The sequence below is a fragment of the Natator depressus genome, chromosome 18, assembly GCF_965152275.1.
Source record: "Natator depressus isolate rNatDep1 chromosome 18, rNatDep2.hap1, whole genome shotgun sequence".
Taxonomy (NCBI): domain Eukaryota; kingdom Metazoa; phylum Chordata; order Testudines; family Cheloniidae; genus Natator; species Natator depressus.
This window is the reverse complement of record NC_134251.1, coordinates 17,602,955-17,625,260: the sequence shown is the minus strand read 5'-3', so window position 1 is coordinate 17,625,260 and position 22,306 is coordinate 17,602,955. Positions and strand designations below refer to the sequence as shown.

The window sequence follows — 22,306 nt, the reverse complement described above, 5'->3', positions numbered from 1 at the left end:
GGAGCACACCCGAAACATGAGGGGCAGCATGAGAAACAATAAAAATGTGCTTGTTTGAAAATTTAACAAGGGGTGTTGGAGGCTGGCATCATTAGCCGATCGTAGCCGAGGATCAACATCTCAATAGTGAATCAGAGATAATAGGTGCGGTGGAGATAGGCCATGAAGAGCCTTGAAGTGAATACAGGCAGCTTATGTTTGATGCAACGCAGAAGGGGAAGATGGTAGAAGGAGGCAAAGAGCAGGGTGACATGGTCAAAGCAACAGTCTAGAACAGCGGTTCTCAACCAGGGTTCTGGGTCCCCTGGGGGCCGTGAACAGATTTCAGGGGGTCTGCCAAAATAAATCAGAGAGCAGGGCCAGCATTAGACTCACTGGGGCCCAGGGCAGAAAGCCGAACCCCAAGCCCTGCTGCCCGGGGCTGAAACCAAAGCCCGAGCAACTTAACTTCACAGGGCCCCCTGTGGTGTGGGGCCCTGGGCAATTGCTCTACTTGCTACCCCCTAATGCTGGCCCTGGCTATTAAGCTACTGAAAAACAGCTGTTGTGGCACAGGTGGGCCATGGAATTTTTATAGCACGTTGGGGGAGGGGGGTTTAGAAAGAAAAAGGTTGAGAACCCTTGGTCTAGAAGATGATTTTTGCCGCAGCATTCTGAATAGATCTGACTGGGGCAACTTTGCATTTGTCAAGTCCAGAGAGAAGGATTTTGCAGTAATCAAGATGCACAATAATGAGAGCTTGGCCAAGATTTTTAGGTGTGTGGATGGATAGGAAAGACTGTATCTTAGTGATTTTATGTACAAAGAATCTGCAGCATTTAGACGTAATCTGGATGTGAGGACCTAGACAGAGGTCTGATTCAAAAATGACGTCCAAGTTACAGGCCTGAGTGACAAGCAGAAACCCAAAGCCTCTGACATGGTACGATGCCAGAACTAATTACAACTAAAAAAGATACTGTGCAGAAGATCTGCAGAATTCAAAAAATGGAACTGTTGTGAGTGGCAGGAATAAAATACAAGTGGGTGGAAAAGATTGTGTTATCCTTTTCTGGAAATCTCAGCAGCACACAGCGGGAAAGGTGTGCTCATCCACAACTGCCCAGTCTCCTCCTTTCTCATAGCAGACCTTGTACCCATGGAGTGCACTCCAAGGGGTTTCAGAAGAGAAGGAGATGAAACTTTGGCAGCAGTTGATATTTCCTTTCACATGGGACAGGGAGAGCCATGCATGGAGGGTCCAATTCACCCATGGATCAGGAGTGAGGAACAATCCCACCTGGGGATTTGACTCAATAATTATCGTATTTCAAGTGACTATTCCAAATTATTAGGAAAAAAGAAGTTATTATTTTCAGATTCTGTAAGGTTATGATGAAATGAACATAAATTGTAATAAGGTAATGAGGAAATTTCGGTTCTAAGTATCATTGATGAACTATTGCTATGTAACTGAGAGGAGAAAGTTTTAAAAGAACTGTTTCTGTGAATTTATAAACGGTGCTCTTGAATAGTGAGATGTTGTAACTTAGTATTAGGGTTTTCTGCTTTTATTTTCTGTTATATTTCAGGGAACTTTTTTGGAAAATAAATATAAATCTGCAAAGCTCAATATTTCTAGACATTTCCTGCCATTTAGTCATTATCTTCCCAATGTGTGCACTCAAGATGTCAACTTGTGTCCTTCCCAATTGTGCAATCATCTTGGAGTGGCAGGAAGTTGATGGCTGGGAGTAAAGAGGCCAACAGCTGTTTGCAACATTTTTTCATCATAAATAAAAACTAATAATTATCACTGCATCTTCCTTGAAAAGGGGCTTTTATTGGTAAATATCCATGCAATTTTTAAACGGGAAGTGCCATTTGTAACTGTACTTGAAGCTCAACTGCATATGACCTACTTTACAGTGACATGCTGTGAAAGATTTCCCTTGTCAATTGCTATTATTTTGCAGAGCTAGGATAACAATCCTTGTACTTCATTATCAAACATAATTCTATTAACAGTTAACAAATATTTGGGTGACTGGGTAGCTTAGATTTATAAAGCCATATGGAGTCTTTTAACTTTGGGTCACTGGTTCAAAAGTGACCAAAAGACAACCTTCTGATGACTATTTGGTAGCCTAAACTGGTGTCTCTAGTTCCTAGTGGGCTTCTTTCTGTCGGCTCATCAACTAAAATCACTATCATAACTGCAGCGGATTAGACGCCCTTTATTGGCAGTCTTAGCACAATGGGGCCAAAGACTAAACTGGCCAGACACACTGAATTTCCTACTTACTGCTCAAGAAGGTCCCTCCAGAATTTAAGGCGGATTGCCACGGTGTCATACGGAAACCTGCACTGTTTCTTTTTGTGCTATACTTGAATAAATAAAAGACTTCAGGTCTTGTGCTGTCAATATAACAATTTATGAGTCTGTTCCAAAGCCCACAGAAATCAAAGGAAAGAATTTCATTGATCTCCATGGACTCTGGATCAGGCCCCATATCTGGAGCATAACATCACTTACCTTTAATTACATAGGTAGTTTCACTGAAGTCAGTGGGACTACTTGTGTACTAAAAGTTAAATACTCACCTTAAATGTTTCATTGCATGAAGGCCAAAAAGTATAAAAAACAAATTACAAATATGCTGGAGGAGGCTAAATTTTAAAAATACTCTTTATTTATCATCATTGGTAGATGCTACTAGAGCTCTGAATGAAACCAGAATTAATTAAGAGGTTATATTTTTTTCTAAATTCCTGGTACAAATACTTTAAAGTTAACAAGTGCCTCTAAAGAAACTCTTGATAGGATCCAGCTATGATCCTAAGGAGCAGAAATGCTTCAAGAGAAGGAGTGGGAAACATACCAAATATAAATAAGGATGTTTTGTTTGTTTCAGAGAGGAGCTCAGTGCCTGCCAGCTGCGGATCGAAATGCTAACAAAAGAACGAGAGTGCACAGAGACCAAAATAGAAGAAGAGAAAGAGGCTGGAAATACGTAGGTAGAGGGTATATATGTCACAGATTATTGACATGCTCGGTGTTTACACGTGGGGAGGGGAAGGTAATGAGATAAACGTTGTGACCTTTTCCCTCTTCTTGTTGTTGCTGAAAATGTTTGATAACATTATTAAACATATCCTTGAATCTATCAAATGACACCTAATAGGTCAATGTTTAAAAGTCATTGCCATTATCAGGATAAAAAAAACAAGCTGGTTATCTCCGTGGGCCATGCCATCTGGCAAGGAGCAGTGCACTGTCATACTGTGCTTGGAGAACCGATCAGATAGGTTAGGTCTCAAGTTGGTGAAGACTAAGTGATACAATTACTCTCCAGGCAGCTTATTATTCACATCAGCAGTACCTTCCACTTGATATACAGAGCAGCAGTGCAGTAGCTTGGGAAAGGCTCATCTGTGCAGCTTCCTGTCCAGAGGTAAGATGCTACTAGGCAATTGCTGTGGAGCAAGAAGTGAGGATTGGGGGTTAAAGGAATGTCTCATGACAGCAGATATTTATGAGCTAGTCCTTTGCATTTGGACAACACTGACAAAGTGGAACGACCAAATGCAGTATTTTGTAGTAGCTAGAGCAGGGAACTAGGTGTCAGAACTCATGAATTCTTTACTTTGTTTTGTCACTGACTTGTGTGACCTCAAGCGGGTCACTCTGCCTCCATTTATGCATCTATAAAATGGGAGTGATAACTCTTTAGTTATCTGAAATCTGGTCTTGTGAGATCTCATAAGAACGGCCATAGTGGGTCAGACCAAAGGTCCATCTAGTCCAGTATCCAGTGGCCAATGCCAGGTGCCCCAGAGGGAATGAACAGAACAGGTAATCAAGTGATCCATTCCCTGTCGATCTCATGGAAAGTTTCTTTCTCTGTAGCACTTCCTATCTGAGGAGCTTAAAGTAATTTACAAACATTAAACACTCTAGGAAACTGTAAAAAGGTGACGTGTGAGATAAGTTAAATTTTGAATCTAGCACTGTGTCCTGCAAGTACACATTCAGATCCAGACTCTAATCCAAAATTTTCCAAAAATTTAAGTGTGTGGTATTGTGGGTGTTGGACCCAGAGTTGTGGGTCAGGACCATATTGAATTGTGGTAATATCCTAATATTATATATAGGATTTATTGTTCCAGTGGTAAATATGGTCAAAACATTTGCTTCTGAGTTCTGTGTAATTCTCATGCCCCTTATCCCAAACATTTTTTATTTTAGTAGACAAACATATCTTCTGCTCATCTTTTAAAAAATAATAACCCCATCAACTAAAATGCATACCTTTGCTCATGGGATTAATTAAAGTTCACAGTGGCCATCAGATTAGTCATTTTATGAGAGATAATAGTCTCCCAAGGATTTATGGGGACTTACCTTGTGATTCTTATAAGAATCACAGGCATTACTGAGAATACAAACATGCCTCACTTGGAGAATCAACCCATTACAACCTATTGTCATCATTTTATCAGTGATATATCCAATGTACCTGACAGTCTCACTGAAGAATATCATATATACTTTACCAATGAGTTTTTATATATTTGTCTTATACAGATACAGCCTGTGGAGTTTTACAATATAGTCCACAAATGCACTAAATTTTTGTTTGGATGTGTAGCCCTTGTAAATTACTAATCCTAGGATACAATGCACTGTCTTAATCAGAGTAACCTTCTCACATCAAGACAGAGCATTGCATGCTGAGACCTGTAGTCCATATGGAGGCACCTTAATATTGAAAGATGAGTTCTAAAAAGAAGGTATATGCAATTTGTTCATTTTATGCAAGTTTGTCATTGTAGCACTCAGCTGGGCAAAAACCGAGTGCCACTGACACAAGATCCACAACGAAAATATGATAATCTGAAAGATAATTTAATGACATTTGTATACCTTTAACTTTGGTTGACTCTTCCAACTCCCAAGAAAGCCCGTTGATCACGTTCGTCATTTTACATGAGAGAGGACTTTCTCATTTTTAGCCTTACACAGAGGCTGGAATGTATGAAAGGGATTTTCAGCCTGGGATAAATAAAATGTAGATTTAAGAAATGTATGTGCTATAGTACAAATAAAGTCATCTTAACATATATAGTTAGTCTGGTTTACATTTATCATTCCTTCCACCCACCATTCATTTAATCATCTGGTTAATATAGATCAACTGACATCAGAAGTATGCTATGTCATTTTTAGTTTTGCTATGCTCATGCCTGTTATGACAAGGAACTGGTACTTATATATTCTGTTTCTCAGTGTCGTGTGTTTGTGAAATGCACAAATGCAATATAATACAACAGCAGCTACTGAGCTACTCTGCTGTGAAGTGGGAGTGAATTTACTGGACCTTTCCAATTTGTTTAAATTGAAAGCAGTGGGTGGTTTGTGTGCTGGTATCCAGTGTATTGTGAACCAGCTTTGCAGCTGCCACTGTGCCCTGTATTCTTCAGGTTAATAAAATGTCTCAATGAATAACAAACTAATAAAGGTAACTTAATTGCTAAAACAGAATGGCTAATGATCAAAAACAAGTGACAAGTGACTAAATGTTTAAGGAAAATGAATTCTTGTGTAGTAGACACTATTCTGTAATATATAGTTTGAGTGTGATTGAATTTCAGATTCTTTGGGCAAGTAAACATAAGAATTTTTTAAAAGAAAATTATTTTAAAAAATGTAGTTTGATTGTCTGAAGACCCCAGGGAGTGGAGTTTGCAGTGTAATCGGGTGAAATAGCTGAATTAAGACTTTTTCAATCTTTTGCACAGAAATGTACGCTCTCCAATAACAATGTCCTTTTTGATCCCATATGGCTTCTAGAGTTAATTTCCATACTTCTTCCTCTCAGGAAGTCTTTATTGAGTAGTTTTGAGACACTGTATCCTCATGTAATTTATTGTAGAAGAAATATACTCAGTATCAGATGCCCTATAATTTAAACAATCATTAAACAAATGCTAAGAAGAGCAACATAACTTTTATACTTATGCCAGGCCAAGGTCTAATCTGCAGATATGCTGCTATGTAGCAGTTCGGATAGCAACTATCACAATGGTCCATTACAGATATTTGCTGCTTAATAATGGATTAGGAAGATATACCAAATTCCTGGCTTAAAGACTTAAATAACATGACATTTTAACAGTTGTTAAAATATGAATTATCATTAACTTAGCATTATTGGTACCTATGCAGTGATATTTGGACTTAAGTTAATGACAATGTTAAATTATGCTGGAGATGCAAATGAAAAATGTGTTTTCTATTTAGTCAGGTTCAAGTTGCTATTCATAAGCCTGAAATAATACAGTACTTTAGGTTATGGCTACAAGTGAGTTTGTGCCATGTACTGCATCTTACAATGCACTGGTTTTGTTTTTAGGTTGTAGGGCTTCTGTGACCAATGGCAGAATTAGTCACTTCACCACTTTGGGCCTCTGTGTCAGGGCCGGGTAGTGGGTGGCCTGTATGTATGGGTCAGTTACCATGTTGTGGTCAGGAGATGAGCACCAGAGTCAGCGTCAAGCTGGGTCACAATACCAGGAATTCTGGCACTGAGTTACAGGCAGGTGGCAGGGGCAAACTGGGATCAGAAGCTGGAGTCTGGGGTTCACTACAAGTCAAGGTCTGGAACAGACCCAAGCAAGCAGTCTACATCATTGCTCAGACAGCTCTCTGTGATGGCTTCCTGGCTTATATATCACCATGGGCCAATCAGTGGGCTACGGGGGGCCACCATCCAGGTCCAGCTGGACAGTACGTGCTGCAGTGTCTTACTTCACATGGTCCCCCAGCAGAAACATGGCCTCAGCTTCCAGTGATGATATGGAAATGTCAGGAGTCTGAAACAGTAGAACCTCAGAGTTACAAACAACAGAGTTACAAACTGATCAGTCAACCACACACCTCATTTGGAACCAGAAGTACACAATCAGGCAGCAACCCACACACACACACACACAGAGCAAATACAGTACAGTACTGTGTTAAATGTAAACTACTAAAAAAATAAAGGGAAAGCAGCATTTTTCTTCTGCATAGTAAAGTTTCAAAGCTGTATTAAGTCAATGTTCAGTTGTAAACTTTTGAAGGAACAACCATAACGTTTTGTTTAGAGTTACGAACATTTCAGAGTTACGAATAACCTCCATTCCTAAGGTGTTCATAACTCTGAGGTTCTACTGTAGTCCCAGATTCTAGTGCCATAAGATTCTTGCATTCAGTTTGCTTATTTTTCAAACCTGGGATAGATACTTATCCAGCACAGGTATATGTACAAATTAAATCCCATGCAAACCCTATCTTGAGGGCTTACACGGGACTTAAGTGATGCACTGGCCTTCTGCGCAGGAGTGTATTTCATCCTTGGAGAAGTAAGGAGGAGCAGTGGCATATATGAATCATTCATTATAAATTACATTCAGATGGACCAGGTTTCAGACCAGCTGAAAATACACATTTGCGTATGGTTCAGGTTTGAAAGTATGAGGTTTACATTATATTTCGTTGACACAATTTTAATCAGTGTAAGTAATTGCTGTTAAAACAAGCATGTTAAACACAGGGCGAAGCTATCTTTAAATAGTATCAGTCATTTTTTATGCTTTCTAATAAAATTAAGAATCAGTTGATTTTTGACTTTGACAAAGGTAGTCAAGCTGCTTTTGATACTTAGCTCAGTAAAGCCCATTTTGGGGTGTACAGAGTAAGAAGCAGGATCATTGCTCATAGAGGAATGTTCAATATGTGGAATGGGACAGAGATTTCAAAATCCATTTATATATCATGACATTTGTTCAACAGATGATATACCATGAACCTGTCCCACAATTGACTTTTCCAGGATTAGCAAGAGACAGATTGTCAGCAGAAAGTACTCATTTATTCTGTTTATTACTAGCAGTAAGAAAATGCATTCAACTAACTGCAACTGTTGGAGTGGCAAAAGGCCTGACTGCAAGCACTGAAGGGAGAAAGATGGAAATGAGGGAGATTTATATTAATGATTGTTATTTGGGTCAGTGAATTAAACACTTCTTTTTCCTGTGGAAAGTTTGATAGATTGGAGACTCTGGGACAGATTCTCTGCTGGCGTAACTCCATTGAAGTCAAGGGAATTACTCCAGCAGAAAGTTTGGCCCTATGTGGCCTTTTTTCCATCCTGGAAAGTTACCAGTCTCAGTTCTCCTCTGTTACATCAGTGAAACTCAGCTGAAATAACTGCATTTGCACCAATGCAACTAGGAGCAGAATTTATCTACTCTGTATGCCAAAATCTTGGGGGGTACAAGTAAGGTTGTATTATCATTTTAAAAGCAGACAACAATCTTTGTCCTATTTGTTTTCCTAAAATTAACTACATAAGTGGTATTTATCAGCATTAGAAATTACAAATCACTTTAAAATATGGCTGAGTGATGGTAAAATGCTCTCATCTTAATTTTCAATTAACCACTAGATAGTAGTTTAATGAGATTGTGCCTTTCAGAAGAGAATGGACACTTTAGGAGCCATTATTGAAAGACATTACATTAATATAAATTAGTGGAATTCTAAAACAAATGTCTCAGCCTTATGGCACCTTAATTATTTCTGGAATTTTTTACTTTGCAAGGTTTTAACATACATTATTTCATTTTTTTCTTTTTAAATGTAACAGTGCTGCTGTATTCCGCCTACAGGCAATGCACAGACGACTGTGTGCTGAACTGGGGAATGAAAAGGACCTTGAGTCAAAAATTGCTTTGATGCTGAAAGAAAATATGTAAGTTAAGAAGTGAGAAAGAATTGAAGGGACTGATCTTCAGCCCAAAGTCCTAAACCAACTTATTGCTTAATTCACAGTTTGACAGGGAATGAACATAAAGCATGCAAATTTGTAACAGCTGATATTTAAAGCGATTGAAAACTTAGAGGCAGCAAAGCTTGTGAAAAAGTTTAAAGGACATAGTCGTCATTTTCTTTCCATCCTACACCATTTGCAATACTGTCTTAGAAGCCTGAAAATAACATCTCTCTGTATTCATTATGTAGTTTTTGTGGCGAACATTTTTGTGTGCGTGTGTTCTGAAAGGAGCTGAAATGCAGACAGTTATTTTAGCAACTACTACTCCTTCAGTGTATAGAACAGGTGCCTTTATCAGGCTTAAACAGCATCATCAGAAATGTGAGCACAGCTGTAGGAATTGCAGGCCAAATTCTCTGCTGGTGTAAATAGGTGTAACTCCTCTGTTGGTGACCTTGAGCTGAAGCAGTTTGACCCTTGCAGAGTGAGCAGAAAGACACACATCTGAAAATCAAAGACTTCAGAAATTGACCTTTGATACTATTCTACTACACCAGCAATATTCCTTTTACATAACAAGTCACCGGAGTTGTGCTCATGTAGATAAACAGAGAATTTGACCTAGGATTTGGTTCATTGCAGGGATATTGGAAAGAAAAATATTGTCTCTTTGTAGATCCCACAAAATAGCATTTATTGCTTTTTCAAATTTTAATGTTTTGGAGTTCATATTTTAATTTTGTGGCAAAGGTGTAGTGGATTTAATAAAATCTCAGGTAGACATTCTGAAACCTTTATTTGTCATGTTAAAAACAGTTTCAAAGTAGATTTTAATTTTGGGCTAACCTACTAGAGAGCACATCATCAAAGAGTCAATAAAATCAACAGCAATGCTTCCATTCACTTCTGTGGGATCGGGATTTGACTACTGATATTAGGGCTGTTCAGTGAGACTATTGCATCCTAAGCTCTGAAATACAGTGAACTTGTATCTTTTACTTAGTGTCTCTTACCAACTTGTGTGTGTGTTTCCCATAGCAACTTATCGTTAAAGGAATTTTTACTGAGAAAACAAATTTTTAAAAAGTGCTTCACTTTCATAGCATCTCTAGTCAAGTATACAATTAAGTTCAGGGAAATGTCATCACTCTACTTCCATTATAAAGGTACACGAAGTATCTGCACCAGGATAGGGCAGGTAACTGCATCTCATCATCAGTTTGCAAAGAGCTGCTGTTTTCTAGTGTACCAGTGGGCCTTATCTAAGGTAGTGTGAATTTTCAAAAGGCATTGCGAGGTTAATCTTGAAGGGACAATGTGACAGTTGTCACCATTATGGATCAGTTGAAAGACAGTCAGTTCTTTGTGTCTTTCAAAATGAAAGATGCCTTATAAAACACTGGTGCATATGGCTGGAGATTTGACAAGAGACTACGCCTCTCTTGGTGACCTTGAGAAGAAGCAACTTGACCCCCTGGGGCATGTTTGCACTACAGTTGGGATTATTTCTCTCAGTCCAGGTGGACAGCCACATGATAGCTTTGCTTGAGCTAGCACACTAAAAATAGCAGTGTGGATGTTGTGGCATGGGTGGCATCACGCGCTAGCTACCTGAGTATGGACCAAGGGGATCAGATAGGCTTGTACACACATGGCTAGCGTGTGCTGCAGCATCCACACTTCTATTTTTAGCATGCTGTCTGTCTACCAAGGGCAAGCTTCCACTGCAGTGAAGCCATACCTTAGAGTCTGAGCAGAAAGCAACACATCTGAAAAGCAAAGACTTTGAAACCAGACCCTGGATATTTTTGCTACCACGTTAGCAGTGTTACTTTTGCAGAACAAGCACTCTGCATATTTATGTGAAGGAAGCATATTCTATTTTTGTCAAGCTCTCCATCCTGCAGATGCCACAGTTTAAACTTGAGTAGAGTCATTCCTTGGTTGTTACATAAAAGTTTTCCTTCAACTTTGTGCTGATGTTGGGGCCACATGGGAAACTGAGTGAATATCTGTCAGATTCAGCATAGTGAGCAAAAATTTTGAAAGACATCTGGACACTGAAGGTTAATTTATATGAGTTATAGTCTCTGCTGTCTTTTGGAAAAACCAAATGCTTAATATAGAAGGATCACAGAGTGTGTCTCTGTAAGTTAAGTATTTCATGACTGCAACTTCTCTAACTTGCTCTGACTCACAAGATGTCGAAAGAATCTCTTTCAGAGGTCAGAACTGATTCTTGTTTACAAAAGAAAGTGCTGCCTGTGCGACTGCTCCACCATTTCAAGCACCTGCATGCTCACTCTTTTGACTTGCTCTTCAGCAATCCTTCTTTCTTTTTCAGATGTGAGAAAAACACAAGGGACTTTTCCAAAAATCTCCTAACATCGTCATTCATAGGTTAACTTGGGTTTCTATTTCTCCCCTATTTCCTTAGCATCCACCATGTACTATCCACTGAATGAGTATGATGCCGCTTGCCAAAACATTAATGTCTCCAAATGTTAATTTTATATAAATTGATATATAATATTTTGGAGTAACTTACATGAGTTTCCACATAAAGCAAAGGCTTTTGAGAGTAGCGCTTGACCTCACACATACCCATGCAGTTCCCTGCTTTGGAAATGATTTGTGGGCCAGATCCTTAGCTGCTGTTAATCAATGTAGCTCTGTTGATTACAGTAGAACTATGGTGATTTACACCAGCTAGGGATTTACATCAGCTAGGGACATATAGGTCCTTGTCCTATTCTGAAGTAGGAAGAAAGGTGGAGTGAACTAGACGTTTCTCCCTGTGATCCTTATTAGGAAGATTCTAACTTCTATCCTTTAATGTATTCTTACTGAATACATTATAATGACATTCCCCAGGGTACAATCCGGACTATTGAACAGCTGTGTCCCCTCAATTTTCCAACCTGGGGTGCCTTCTACACTGCTTCGCTGTTAGAGCAAGCACTCCTGGTCTGCTCTCACACAGCCTCTAGCATGTAAATTACTTCCAGCTATACTGTCTGAGTGCTATGATCAGCCACCCTTGAATTACACTGCAGAGCAACACCAGCAAATTCCCAGTCCCAGACTTCCCCCAGAAATATGCATCTTATACTGCCCAACCCTCTCCAGGACAACACAAGCTCACTGGTTTAGATAAAACAATAAAACAAGTTTATTAACTACAAAAAGATAGATTTTAAGTGATTACAAGTAAAGATGCTGATTACAAGTATTTAGAAAAGCTGCATGAGCGAAGTCCATGGGGCTGGATGCACTGCATTCGAGGGCGCTAAAGGAGTTGGTGGATGTGATTGCAGAGCCATTGGCCATTATCTTTGAAAACTCATGGCGATCCGGGGAGGTCCCAGACGACTGGAAAAAGGCTAATGTAGTGCCCATCTTTAAAAAAGGGAAGGAGGAGGATCCGGGGAACTACAGGCCAGTCAGCCTCACCTCAGTCCCTGGAAAAGTCATGGAGCAGGTCCTCAAGGAATCAATTTTGAAGCACTTAGAGAAGCGGAAAGTGATCAGGAACAGTCAGCATGGATTCACCAAGGGGAAGTCATTCCTGACTAACCTAATTGCCTTCTATGACAAGATAACTGGCTCTGTGGATGAGGGGAAAGCAGTGGACGTTCCTTGACTTTAGCAAAGCTTTTGATATGGTCTCCCACAGTATTCTTGCCAGCAAGTTAAAGAAGTATGGGCTGGATGAATGGACTATAAGGCGGATAGAAAGCTGGCTAGATCGTTGGGTTCAACGGGTAGTGATCAATGGGTCCATGTCTAGTTGGCAGCCAGTATCAAGCGGAGTGCCCCAAGGGTCGGTCCTGGGGCCGGTTTTGTTCAATATCTTCATTAATGATCTGGAGGATGGTGTGAATTGCACCCTCAGCAAGTTTGGAGATGACACTAAACTGGGAGGAGTGGTAGATATGATGGAGGGTAGGGATAGGATACAGAGGGCCCTAGACAAATTGGAGGATTGGGCCAAAAGAAATCTGATGAGGTTCAACAAGGACACTTGCAGAGTCCTGCACTTAGGATGGAAGAATTCCATGCACCGCTACAGACTAGGGACCGAGCGGCTAGGCAGCAGTTCTGCAGAAAAGGACCTAGGGGTTACAGTGGACAAGAAGCTGGATATGAGTCAACAGTGTGCCCTTGTTGCCAAGAAGGCTGATGGCATTTTGGGCTGTATAATTAGGAGCATTGCCAGTAGATCGAGGCACATGATCATCCCCCTCTATTCGGCATTGGTGAGGCCTCATCTGGAGTACTGTATCCAGTTTTGGGCCCCACACTACAAGGAGGATGTGGAAAAATTGGAAAGAGTCCAGCAGAGAGCAACAAAAATGATTAGGGGGCTGGAGCACATGACTTATGAGGAGAGGCTGAGGGGACTGGGATTATTTAGCCTGCAGAAGAGAAGAATGAGGGGGGATTTGATAGCTGCTTTCAACTACCTGAAAGGGGGTTCCAAAGAGGATGGTTCTACACTGTTCTCAGTGGTAGCAGATGACAGAACAAGGAGTAATGGTCTCAAGTTGCAGTGCGGGAGGTTTAGATTGGATATTAGGAAAAACTTTTTCACTAGGAGGGTGGTGAAGCACTGGGAATGCGTTACCTAGGGAGGTGGTGGAATCTCCTTCCTTTGAGGGTTTTAAGGTCAGGCTTGACAAAGCCCTGGCTGGGCTGATTTACCTGGGGATTGGTCCTGCTTTGAGCAGGGGGTTGGACTCGATGACCTGCTGAGGTCCCTTCCAACCCTGATAGTCTATGATTCTAAGCATAAAAGCCAGAACTGGTTACAAAGAAATAAAAGGTAAAACACAACACCTAACTTTACAAGCTAAAGTGAATTCAAAGCAAAAGTCTCTCTCACCACATGTTCTAGCAATATTACTGGTTGAATTCTTTTCAGACAGGATATCTTCCTCAGTCCAATGATGCTTCCTTTGTCCTTCAAATGTTGTCGATGCCGTGAGTACAGAGGAAGGAAGAGATAACTTGGGGTGTCTGCTCTCCATTTGTGTACTTTTTCCTCTTCTTTGAGAATCATCTCCAGCTGGAGTTCAGGAGACAGAAAATCTGTGGGGACGGGAACCTCCAGCTTATTTCTTTGACAAAATGTTAATTTCTCGCTCACACCCTTTTTCCTGCCAAAGAATGGCCACTTAACCAGGTGATAGTCCATTTGATTTCATTGACACCTGGCTGAGGTGCCAGTTTGCCTTTTGTCTCTGAGGAACTGGTTTGTGACTGCTTCCCCAGATTTGGAATATGTTTTAGTAACATCATATAGTAGAATATTATAACTTTACATACAACATTGCCACACATATTTTACCAGGATAATAATGATCAGCAAATCATGAATTTTCAGATGATAGTTTACAAGGCATAGTTTATACAAAATGTATCATAGCCTTGAAAAAAGGGTGGACGTAGTGATTCAGACTGTCACAATTATGTACTGAATAATATATAAAGAATTGTATCTATGCATATTTACTTAGTTTCTAGTTCTTAAAAGGAGGTGAAGGGAAAGCAACATCAGCAACCACAGAAAACTGGTGCTGATGAGTGTTTGTAGCAACATAGGTAGCACGTATCAATTAGTGATCACCACAAGTGTGCAGGTCACTTAGGATAATTAACTCTCCCTGTATCCCATTTGGAACCATTCTTAGTTTGAATATAACAGTGTTGTGTTATTCGCTGCAGTCTCCCAGACACCCCTTAAAGAACTATAATACCAAAATAATAGAGACAGTTTAGTAGCATTCTGTATTTTTCTGCTCATGCTGTTAGTTGATGCATCACACTTACAAAATTATGCAGATGATAAAAAATAAAATGATATCTTTGCAGAAGGTAGCCGGCAAACCCCTTTATATTTTTGTTCAAATACTAATACAGCCATATCAAAGCAAAAGCTCAAGCAGGAACTTATAGACATGCTTAGCTAAATGATTAGCCAGAAAGTAGCATATCCTACTTCAGAATTACATAATAGCTTTAAAAAGCTTCTTTGATGCTTTCGTTTGGTGTGTGATTTGCATTAAACGCATTAAACCTAAAAAAAGTTGTTAAAGATTGTGACAGCCAAACAAGCCAAACAGATAAAAACACTTCCTGAAACAAGGCAAAAAAGTGCTAGTTAAGTTGTACTTTCTAATTCCTGATTTCATCTGAAAGCATCAGAATGTCCTAAGACTTTCACTTTTGCTGAGAATAGTTCTCTCCCCATTCTGTGTCTGCCTCAGTCATATCCTTTTGTAAAATTTTCAAGAGCGCCAAAGTGACTTAGGAGCCTACATCCCATTGAGGCACTTAGGCCCTGATCCACAAAGGCAGTGGTTTTCAACCTGTGGTCTGTGGACCCCTGGGGGTCCAAGACTATGTCTAAGATTTCCAAAGGGGTCCACACCTCCATCTGAAATTTTTTAGGGGTCTGCAAATGGAGAAAGGTTGAAAACCACTGATCAAAAGTATTGAGGGATTTAACTCCCATTGATTTCATAGATCTGGGCCTTTGGAGAATACGTTCTATTGAGCTTTAATAAGACTTTGGCTCCTAAATGCCTACGTTACTTTTGAAAATGGGACTTTAGGGCTAATTTTACCTGATGTGAATATTGCAATTGCCTGGTCTGGCAGGTTCACATATAACAGGACCCCACACATTTTTAAATCTCATGCAGTTCTAGGACTCCATATTGTCTGTGATCTGCACACAGGTTTCCCAGAGACTTCAATAGGATTTTACCCTAACACCTTGTCTCTGGATGTGAGGGCATGGATATTTACACTTTAATTCAGATTTAATATCCTGTATTAATCTTAAGCATCCTTAATGCACCCCTCACCATGGTATCTAGGCACCTTGGTCAAAACTCAGAATAGTCAACTCTAAGGACCATCACTGAAAAAGCTTACAAACAAATTAGGTGTTTTTGAATAAAGAAAGCATTAAAAGCATTCTTTACTGTTGAGTAAACATTCTGCCTTTTCTTACATTGGGTAAATACCAGCTTGAGGAAAAAGAGGAGTTTGAGGAGAAATATAAGTGACATCTCTAAAAATCAGAAGTATTAATACTAGTACTAACAGGATTATTAGCTATTATGTCCTTTGAAACTAGCAGGGCATAGCGTAAAACATGGCTGAACTTCCTTTTTCACTATGGAGCTGGTAGCACTGAATATATGTAATTAATTGGTCTGCTTTCCTTTCCCCAACTATCTTTGCCCATTTCATTTGCGTCCCTTTAATGAAAACATCTCACTCTGTGCTTAAAAGGTATGAGATGTGGCAGATAGAAATTGAGCAGGGGAAATTTGGAAGCCTCCGGGAGCAACTTGAGCAGGATGAGGAGGAACTAGAGAGACAGTGCAAAGAGCGGGCGGAACAGAGGATTCAGAAAGAAAAGACTGTAGCCCAGCTGGCAGAACGAAAACAACAGGTTGGAAAAAAGTAAGCACAATAACTGATAATCCACTTTCCTTTCCCCAACTATCTTAGCTCATTTCATTTGGGTATTGGAAAGGTTTTCTAACTCAAAGGATGCTAGTTATGAAGGCTCTTCATGTAGGTACTCACCACAGAATATTTACACAGGGAAATGCAATTAAAGGGCAACATAAACCGATGGCAACAGTCCACAATCCTACAGCCCTTGGGTAAGCAGAGGACCCCTTGACTTTAGTGGGAGCTGTTCGTACATCAAGACAGTAGGACTATGCCCACTTGATTTTTATTTGTGTTTTGCAGAAAAGAAACGGAAGCCTGGGAGGCGTATGAGAGAAGACATCAAAAAGTAGTCGAAGATGCACACAGGAATCATGAGAAAGCAGCTCAGTTTCTGAAAAAATCTATGTCAAGGTTCCATTAGCTTTTCCCCTTGCTAGTATCATAACACAATATCTGAAATGTGATACCTGATCCTCAGCCTTTAAGAGGAAACATTTTACAGCTAGATTACATTGTGACACTTAACCCTTGTCTACACTAGAAATTTATGTCAATATAACTACATCGCTTAGGGATGTGGATTTTCCACACCCCAAATGACATCGTTTTACTGACCTAACCCCTGGTGTAGACAGCGCTAGGTTGACAGGAGGGACACAGCTATCGCCTCTCAAGGAGGTGGACTATCTATGCCGGTGGGAGAAGCTCTCCCACTGGTGAAGGTAGCATCTTCACTAAGTGCTACAGCGGCATAACAAGTGTAGACGAGCCCTTAGAAATCTCCAGCCATACCACCTAGTGCTGTGATCTTGCCAGGTCTCACAAGCTAAACAGGGACTTGAATAAGAGGCCTCTGAGGAAAATCCAGGTGACTTGTGAAGTAGTGTGGGTGAATCAGTAGTTGGGATCCTTCCTTTTGAGTCTGTTTTGACAATTTTCAGAGTAGCAGCCATGTTAGTCTGTATTTGCAAAAAGAAAAGGAGTACTTGTGGCACCTTAGAGACTAACAAATTTATTTGAGCATAAGCTTTCGTGAGCTAGACCTCACAGCTGTAGCTCACGAAAGCTTATGCTCAAATAAATTTGTTAGTCTCTAAGGTGCCACAAGTACTCCTTTTCTTGTTGTGACAATGTCCCACTATGGTCTTAGGGGGCACTGTATTGCTGGTGGAGTTGAGTTTTGAGTTAGATGCACTATCTTGGACACTTGTAGGCTTGTCGGTCCCTTGACACTTTTTAACTGGGGAAAAGCTGAATTCCAAATCAGATGATTACCTATCTAAATTACCTCTGAAGTTTCAAATGGATATGGTAGTTTTCACTGTGTCTACTAAAACTGTTGCACAGTGTTTCTTTGCACTGTTTCTGTTACATCTCTGCATTGTACTTCAGTGGTAAATGAGATGAGCTCACTCTGTGTTGCTTTATGTTTTCGTAAATAACTATTGTTAGTTTCTGGCATAAAAATAAAAACTCTCTACAAAATATTTGTAAATCAACTTTACATGTATATTAGAACCTTATACACTGGAAAGGTAATTGTATATTTTCCCTATTATTCTTTAGTTTTTTCTTTGGCAATATGGACAAGATGCCAGAAATTAAGTCCAGTGAATTCATTACTTGACTGTTCTGAGTCTTATATCTCAAGCAAAATATATTGTATCTACTAGAATGGAATCTAGGATCATGGTAGTTAGAGATGGAAAAGACCAACTGGTTAAAAAATGCACCAAATATATTTAAATTCATGTTAAGTTATGGGATTTTCTCAGGCTTGATTTAGGGGATACCATGTATAAAAAGGCCCATATTTAGGGGTATATTTGTAGTCTGTAAACAATAGAGCAACTTATGCAAGCATCAGCCTTTGTTTTAGTAAATGTCATTGTATGTCTTGGTTATATAACCAACACCTAAATCTTTACTATATTTTAGTGGCTAGACATTGATCTCGATATGGAACACACCTACTGATAGATACTCAAAGTTTAAGAAAATACATTGTTGAACAAACTATCTTTGTGGCCCTTTGAAACTTAAGTGGTTCTAAGTAGAAGATTCTTCCAACTGTTCTATTTTACTGGACCCGTTATCATATAAACACAGTGTAACCTACAGGAGGAATGTTTGGCAATGTTAACAATTACTGTTTGCCAGGTTAGCTATTTTAATGGTGAATGCTTCACAGCAGGACACGAACCTGAAAGGCTTTATTCTACCAACAGAATTCATCAGAAAGAAGCAAAGGAAGAACTGAAAACTCAGGAGCATATGGAAAAAAGGATGCAAGCTGTGCTGTCCCTGAAAAACAACATAACTTCCAATAGGGTACCTCTACGACTGCTAAGATTAGTAGTGATGCAATTGATTCTCTGGAGTGACAGATTTTAATGAAAACCATTTCAATCATAGACTATCAGGGTTGGAAGGGACCTCAGGAGGTCATCTAGTCCAACCCCCTGCTCAAAGCAGGACCGATCCCCAATTTTTGCCCCAGATCCCTAAATGGCCCCCTCAAGGGTTGAACTCACAACCCTGGGTTTAGTAGGCCAATGCTCCAACCACTGAGCTATCCCTCTCCCCGATATTCAGCTTGCCCCTGGTATAACATGACCTAGGAGTCTAGCCACTAAAGGTTACAGAGTCAGACTCACCAGGGCCGGCTCCAGCATTTTTGCTGCCCCAAGCGGCAAAAAAAACACAACTTGCCGCTGAACGGGGAGGCGGAGTGATGGTGCGGCCGCCGAATTGCCGCCAGCGACCGAAAAAGAGTTGCGTTCCTGCCGCCAAATTGCTGCCAAGCGCAAAATGCGCTGTGACGGAGCGGTCGCCGAATTCCAGCCACCGCCAAGGGCAGATTGCCACCCCAGAGCCCGACGTCGTCGCCCCTTTACATTTGCTGCCCCAGGCACCTGCTTGGTTCATTGGTGCCCGGAGCCGGCCCTGAGACTCACACGTCCAAATTCAAATACCCTCACTCTCATTGAGTAAGTATCTTATTCCATGAGCAGTTCACTGCCTTCAGTGGCACCACACCTAGAATACAGTATTCCATGAGTAAGGGTGTCAGAATCTGGCCTAGAGGGTGGTTGATTGTATTGCTCTTAATACAGAAATACTTTACAGTATATTAAAATAAAACATTTAACATAACATAACAGTTAAACTAATTTAAACCAACAGGAAAATGAAGAAATTCAGATTTAAGGCTATCATAATCTTACTTGTTTGAATCTATATATTCCAGAGTCTGAAAAGATGGTCTTAACTATCTTAACTAGCCACTGATTGTATTATAACCACCAATGCCTGCCACACATTGTTGCATAGAGTAACTTGTTTCAGGGGAGGGCCCTGGAGAAGGAGGTTGGAGATCAAGAGACATGGTTCATGCATTTAGTCCTGACCCAGCCACAGCTCTTTGCCAGGAGCAGAAGTAATCTGTGTGAGCTGGGGATGCAATTGACTCAAATATTGCAAATAAAATCAGGTACAATTAAAGGATTTTCGAAAACCAAACAAACCCAAAGGCAAGTTCAACTATTAAAAAGAAGAAAGCAACCTCTTGGTAGAAAAATCCACCATCAATTTGTAAATAGAGAAAGGGGCTAAAATCAGAGTCCATATTGTGTGAGTAAAATATGTAACTGTTATTTGCATGACTTTGTAGGAAACCCTTCGAACCCTCCAGCTGAGGGACAAAGCAAAGGCTCTTGAGGCAAAAAAGCAAGAGATGAAGATGAGAGGGAATATTCTGGCAGAAGGAGGCGATGTCACCAAGGAGATTTTTCTCCATAAACAACGTGTTGAGTTAGAAAGGCACAAGCAGTAAGCAGTCATTTCTTTGTATACGTTTTACTCCAGGTCGATACTCATACAGGAGTGAATCTCCACCTCACTCCACTTAGAAACTGAAAACATGAAATCTATATTGCTGTTAGCCTTGCTACCCCAGGGAACTGAACTGATTCTTGGAGTCTTGTGTAGCTAGAGACTGTCAATCCAAATCCTCAGATCATATGAACTGGCAAAGCTTTATTGACTCAAAGAAGCTAGGTTGATTTATATCAGTTGAGGATTTGGCTCAACTGTTTTTCCTTATAGTTTAAAAAAGTGTGAAGGAGTCACTGGTTCAAATCCAAACCATGACCCTAACCTGCCACTGCATCTGTGCAGGTATAACTTACCATGCATAAAGAGACCCATTGAAGTCAGTGGAGCTCTGCATGGGAGTCAACCCACATGGATTGAATTGAAGGATCGGGGCCTTTGTTTGTTAAGACGAAAATTGTTGCCATCTAAGGGTGACTAGTGGCCCACATAAATAGGTCTGAGGTTTTGTCCATTCTCTGGCCATGTGTCCATGTCCTGAAAACCACCCCAAGCAGATGGAAGTGGAACTCTTATTGATAGATGTACCAGTGAGGCTGTGGATGACTGGCCAGGGAGACTGAATTGAGCTGTAGCTCACGAAAGCTTATGCTCAAATAAATTGGTTAGTCTCTAAGGTGCCACAAGTCCTCCTTTTCTTTTTACTCTGAAACCTTTAGAAGTGAGCCTCTAGATTAGGATTGAAGCAGATTGAGGAGGCAGTGTGGGGACTAATCACTAGTGCACTAGATATACATAGAAATAGAAGACTTCGGTCTTTGGAGATGTGAACCCGCCACTTTCACTAGCACTAAATGCATATTATAAAAATTAATGAATAAACATTCTGCAGGAGTTATGGATACTCTGTCCTTGAAAAGACTACCTTATTTTTTTAGGTTTAATCCTTCATCTTTTTCACTATTTCCCCATGTAATTTACATAGCAGTCCCAGTGTGGATCACATGTTCTGCTAGACTTGCTATTGGCTATACATGACAGTATGTTCCTCACAACAGTTCCTTTCTAATTTCAGCTATCTCTCTGCTAACCTGCTGTTTCTCCGAGTGCCTTTGTTTTGATCTTAGTCCTTTCTTCCCATAACAGAGATGATCTGTGCTCTATCTCCTATCTGAATCTCAACCTGAGCATATGTCCCTGAATTATTTACAGCATAATTAATTCTTTAACCATTAGAATCTGTAATTTAATTTGTACTGTTCAATTTCAAAAAGATAGCAAAATTACATATCAAATGTGATTTAGGGCTAATATGATGTTTTGTTATTAAACTTTCTGTAGACTGCACGGTAAACTCATGAACTAATTGTACAGAAGAAAGATGGTCTTTAGGTAAGGCACAGCACTGGGAGTCAAGAATCCTCTGCCATTTCTGGGACTGCTACTTTCCATGCCTCAGTTTCCCCAAATGTAAACTGGAGGTTATGCCACATAACTGCAAGGATAAATTAACTGCTGATAAAGCAATTTGCAATATAAGAGTCAATATATATGTGCAAAAGATTATAATGTCCTGCCTATATTTAGAATAAGCAATCATTTACACACAAATCAGTTGAAAATGTAAACCTCAGAAGCTAATTGAATCTTTACTATAAATAATTTCTGTTTCTGAAAATTATATAGAACCTAAAGGAATATAGATGAAAGGAATAGAAATAGCAATTTTTCCTGTAGATTCTGTTAATTCCCTTCTCAACAGAATGGCCCCACCCACACACTCATTTTGTTAGCTTAGGTTAATCACCCTAGACTGCTAGCTAAAATCTGTACTTTAAAGAGACATGGCTTCAAAAATCAGATAATTTCAGACAGAAGTGTGTTTTCTATTGCTACAAGTAATATTTAAGATTACTATAACCGAAAGAGTATAGAGAAAAAATGTCTTCCAGTTTTTTCAGTTTGTTTACTTTGTGCATTGACTACACTTTGGTTACACTCAGTTTCAACAATATTTGTGCTGGTCTTTGATACAGCACAGGGAAGAGAAAGAACATTTTAAAATATAAGAAAATGTTATTGCAAAAATCACAGAAATTGTCAGAGGGATTTAGGGGCAGGCAGAGGATCTCAAATTACTTCTCTATTTTTAAGGTACTTATATGATCTCCATTACCATGGTATCCAAGCACCTCAA

At 39.9% G+C, this 22,306-nt stretch overlaps 1 protein-coding gene and 1 long non-coding RNA gene across 3 annotated transcripts in view; one reads left to right on the top strand and one right to left on the bottom strand.

Annotated features, from left to right (window-relative positions):
• The window catches only part of CFAP74 (cilia and flagella associated protein 74), a 103,342-nt gene that overhangs the window by 13,887 nt on the left and 67,149 nt on the right, over positions 1-22,306 (top strand). The window contains exons 5-10 of the mRNA XM_074975251.1: positions 2,896-2,994; positions 8,674-8,778; positions 16,105-16,278; positions 16,576-16,686; positions 18,504-18,606; positions 19,949-20,106. Coding sequence (XP_074831352.1) covers positions 2,896-2,994; positions 8,674-8,778; positions 16,105-16,278; positions 16,576-16,686; positions 18,504-18,606; positions 19,949-20,106 — 750 coding nt within the window. The remainder of the gene's footprint in view (positions 1-2,895; positions 2,995-8,673; positions 8,779-16,104; positions 16,279-16,575; positions 16,687-18,503; positions 18,607-19,948; positions 20,107-22,306) is intronic.
• The window catches only part of LOC142000740 (uncharacterized), an 83,269-nt gene continuing 63,777 nt past the window's right edge, over positions 2,815-22,306 (bottom strand). The window contains exons 1-4 of one of the 2 annotated variants that reach the window (XR_012642313.1): positions 13,685-13,847; positions 6,792-6,856; positions 4,908-5,036; positions 2,815-3,457 (exon numbers count right to left, since the gene is read on the bottom strand). This is a non-coding gene — a long non-coding RNA (uncharacterized LOC142000740). Of the gene's footprint in view, positions 3,458-4,907; positions 5,037-6,791; positions 6,857-13,684; positions 13,848-22,306 lie in introns of those variants that run through there. The other variant, XR_012642312.1, reaches the window with a different exon arrangement.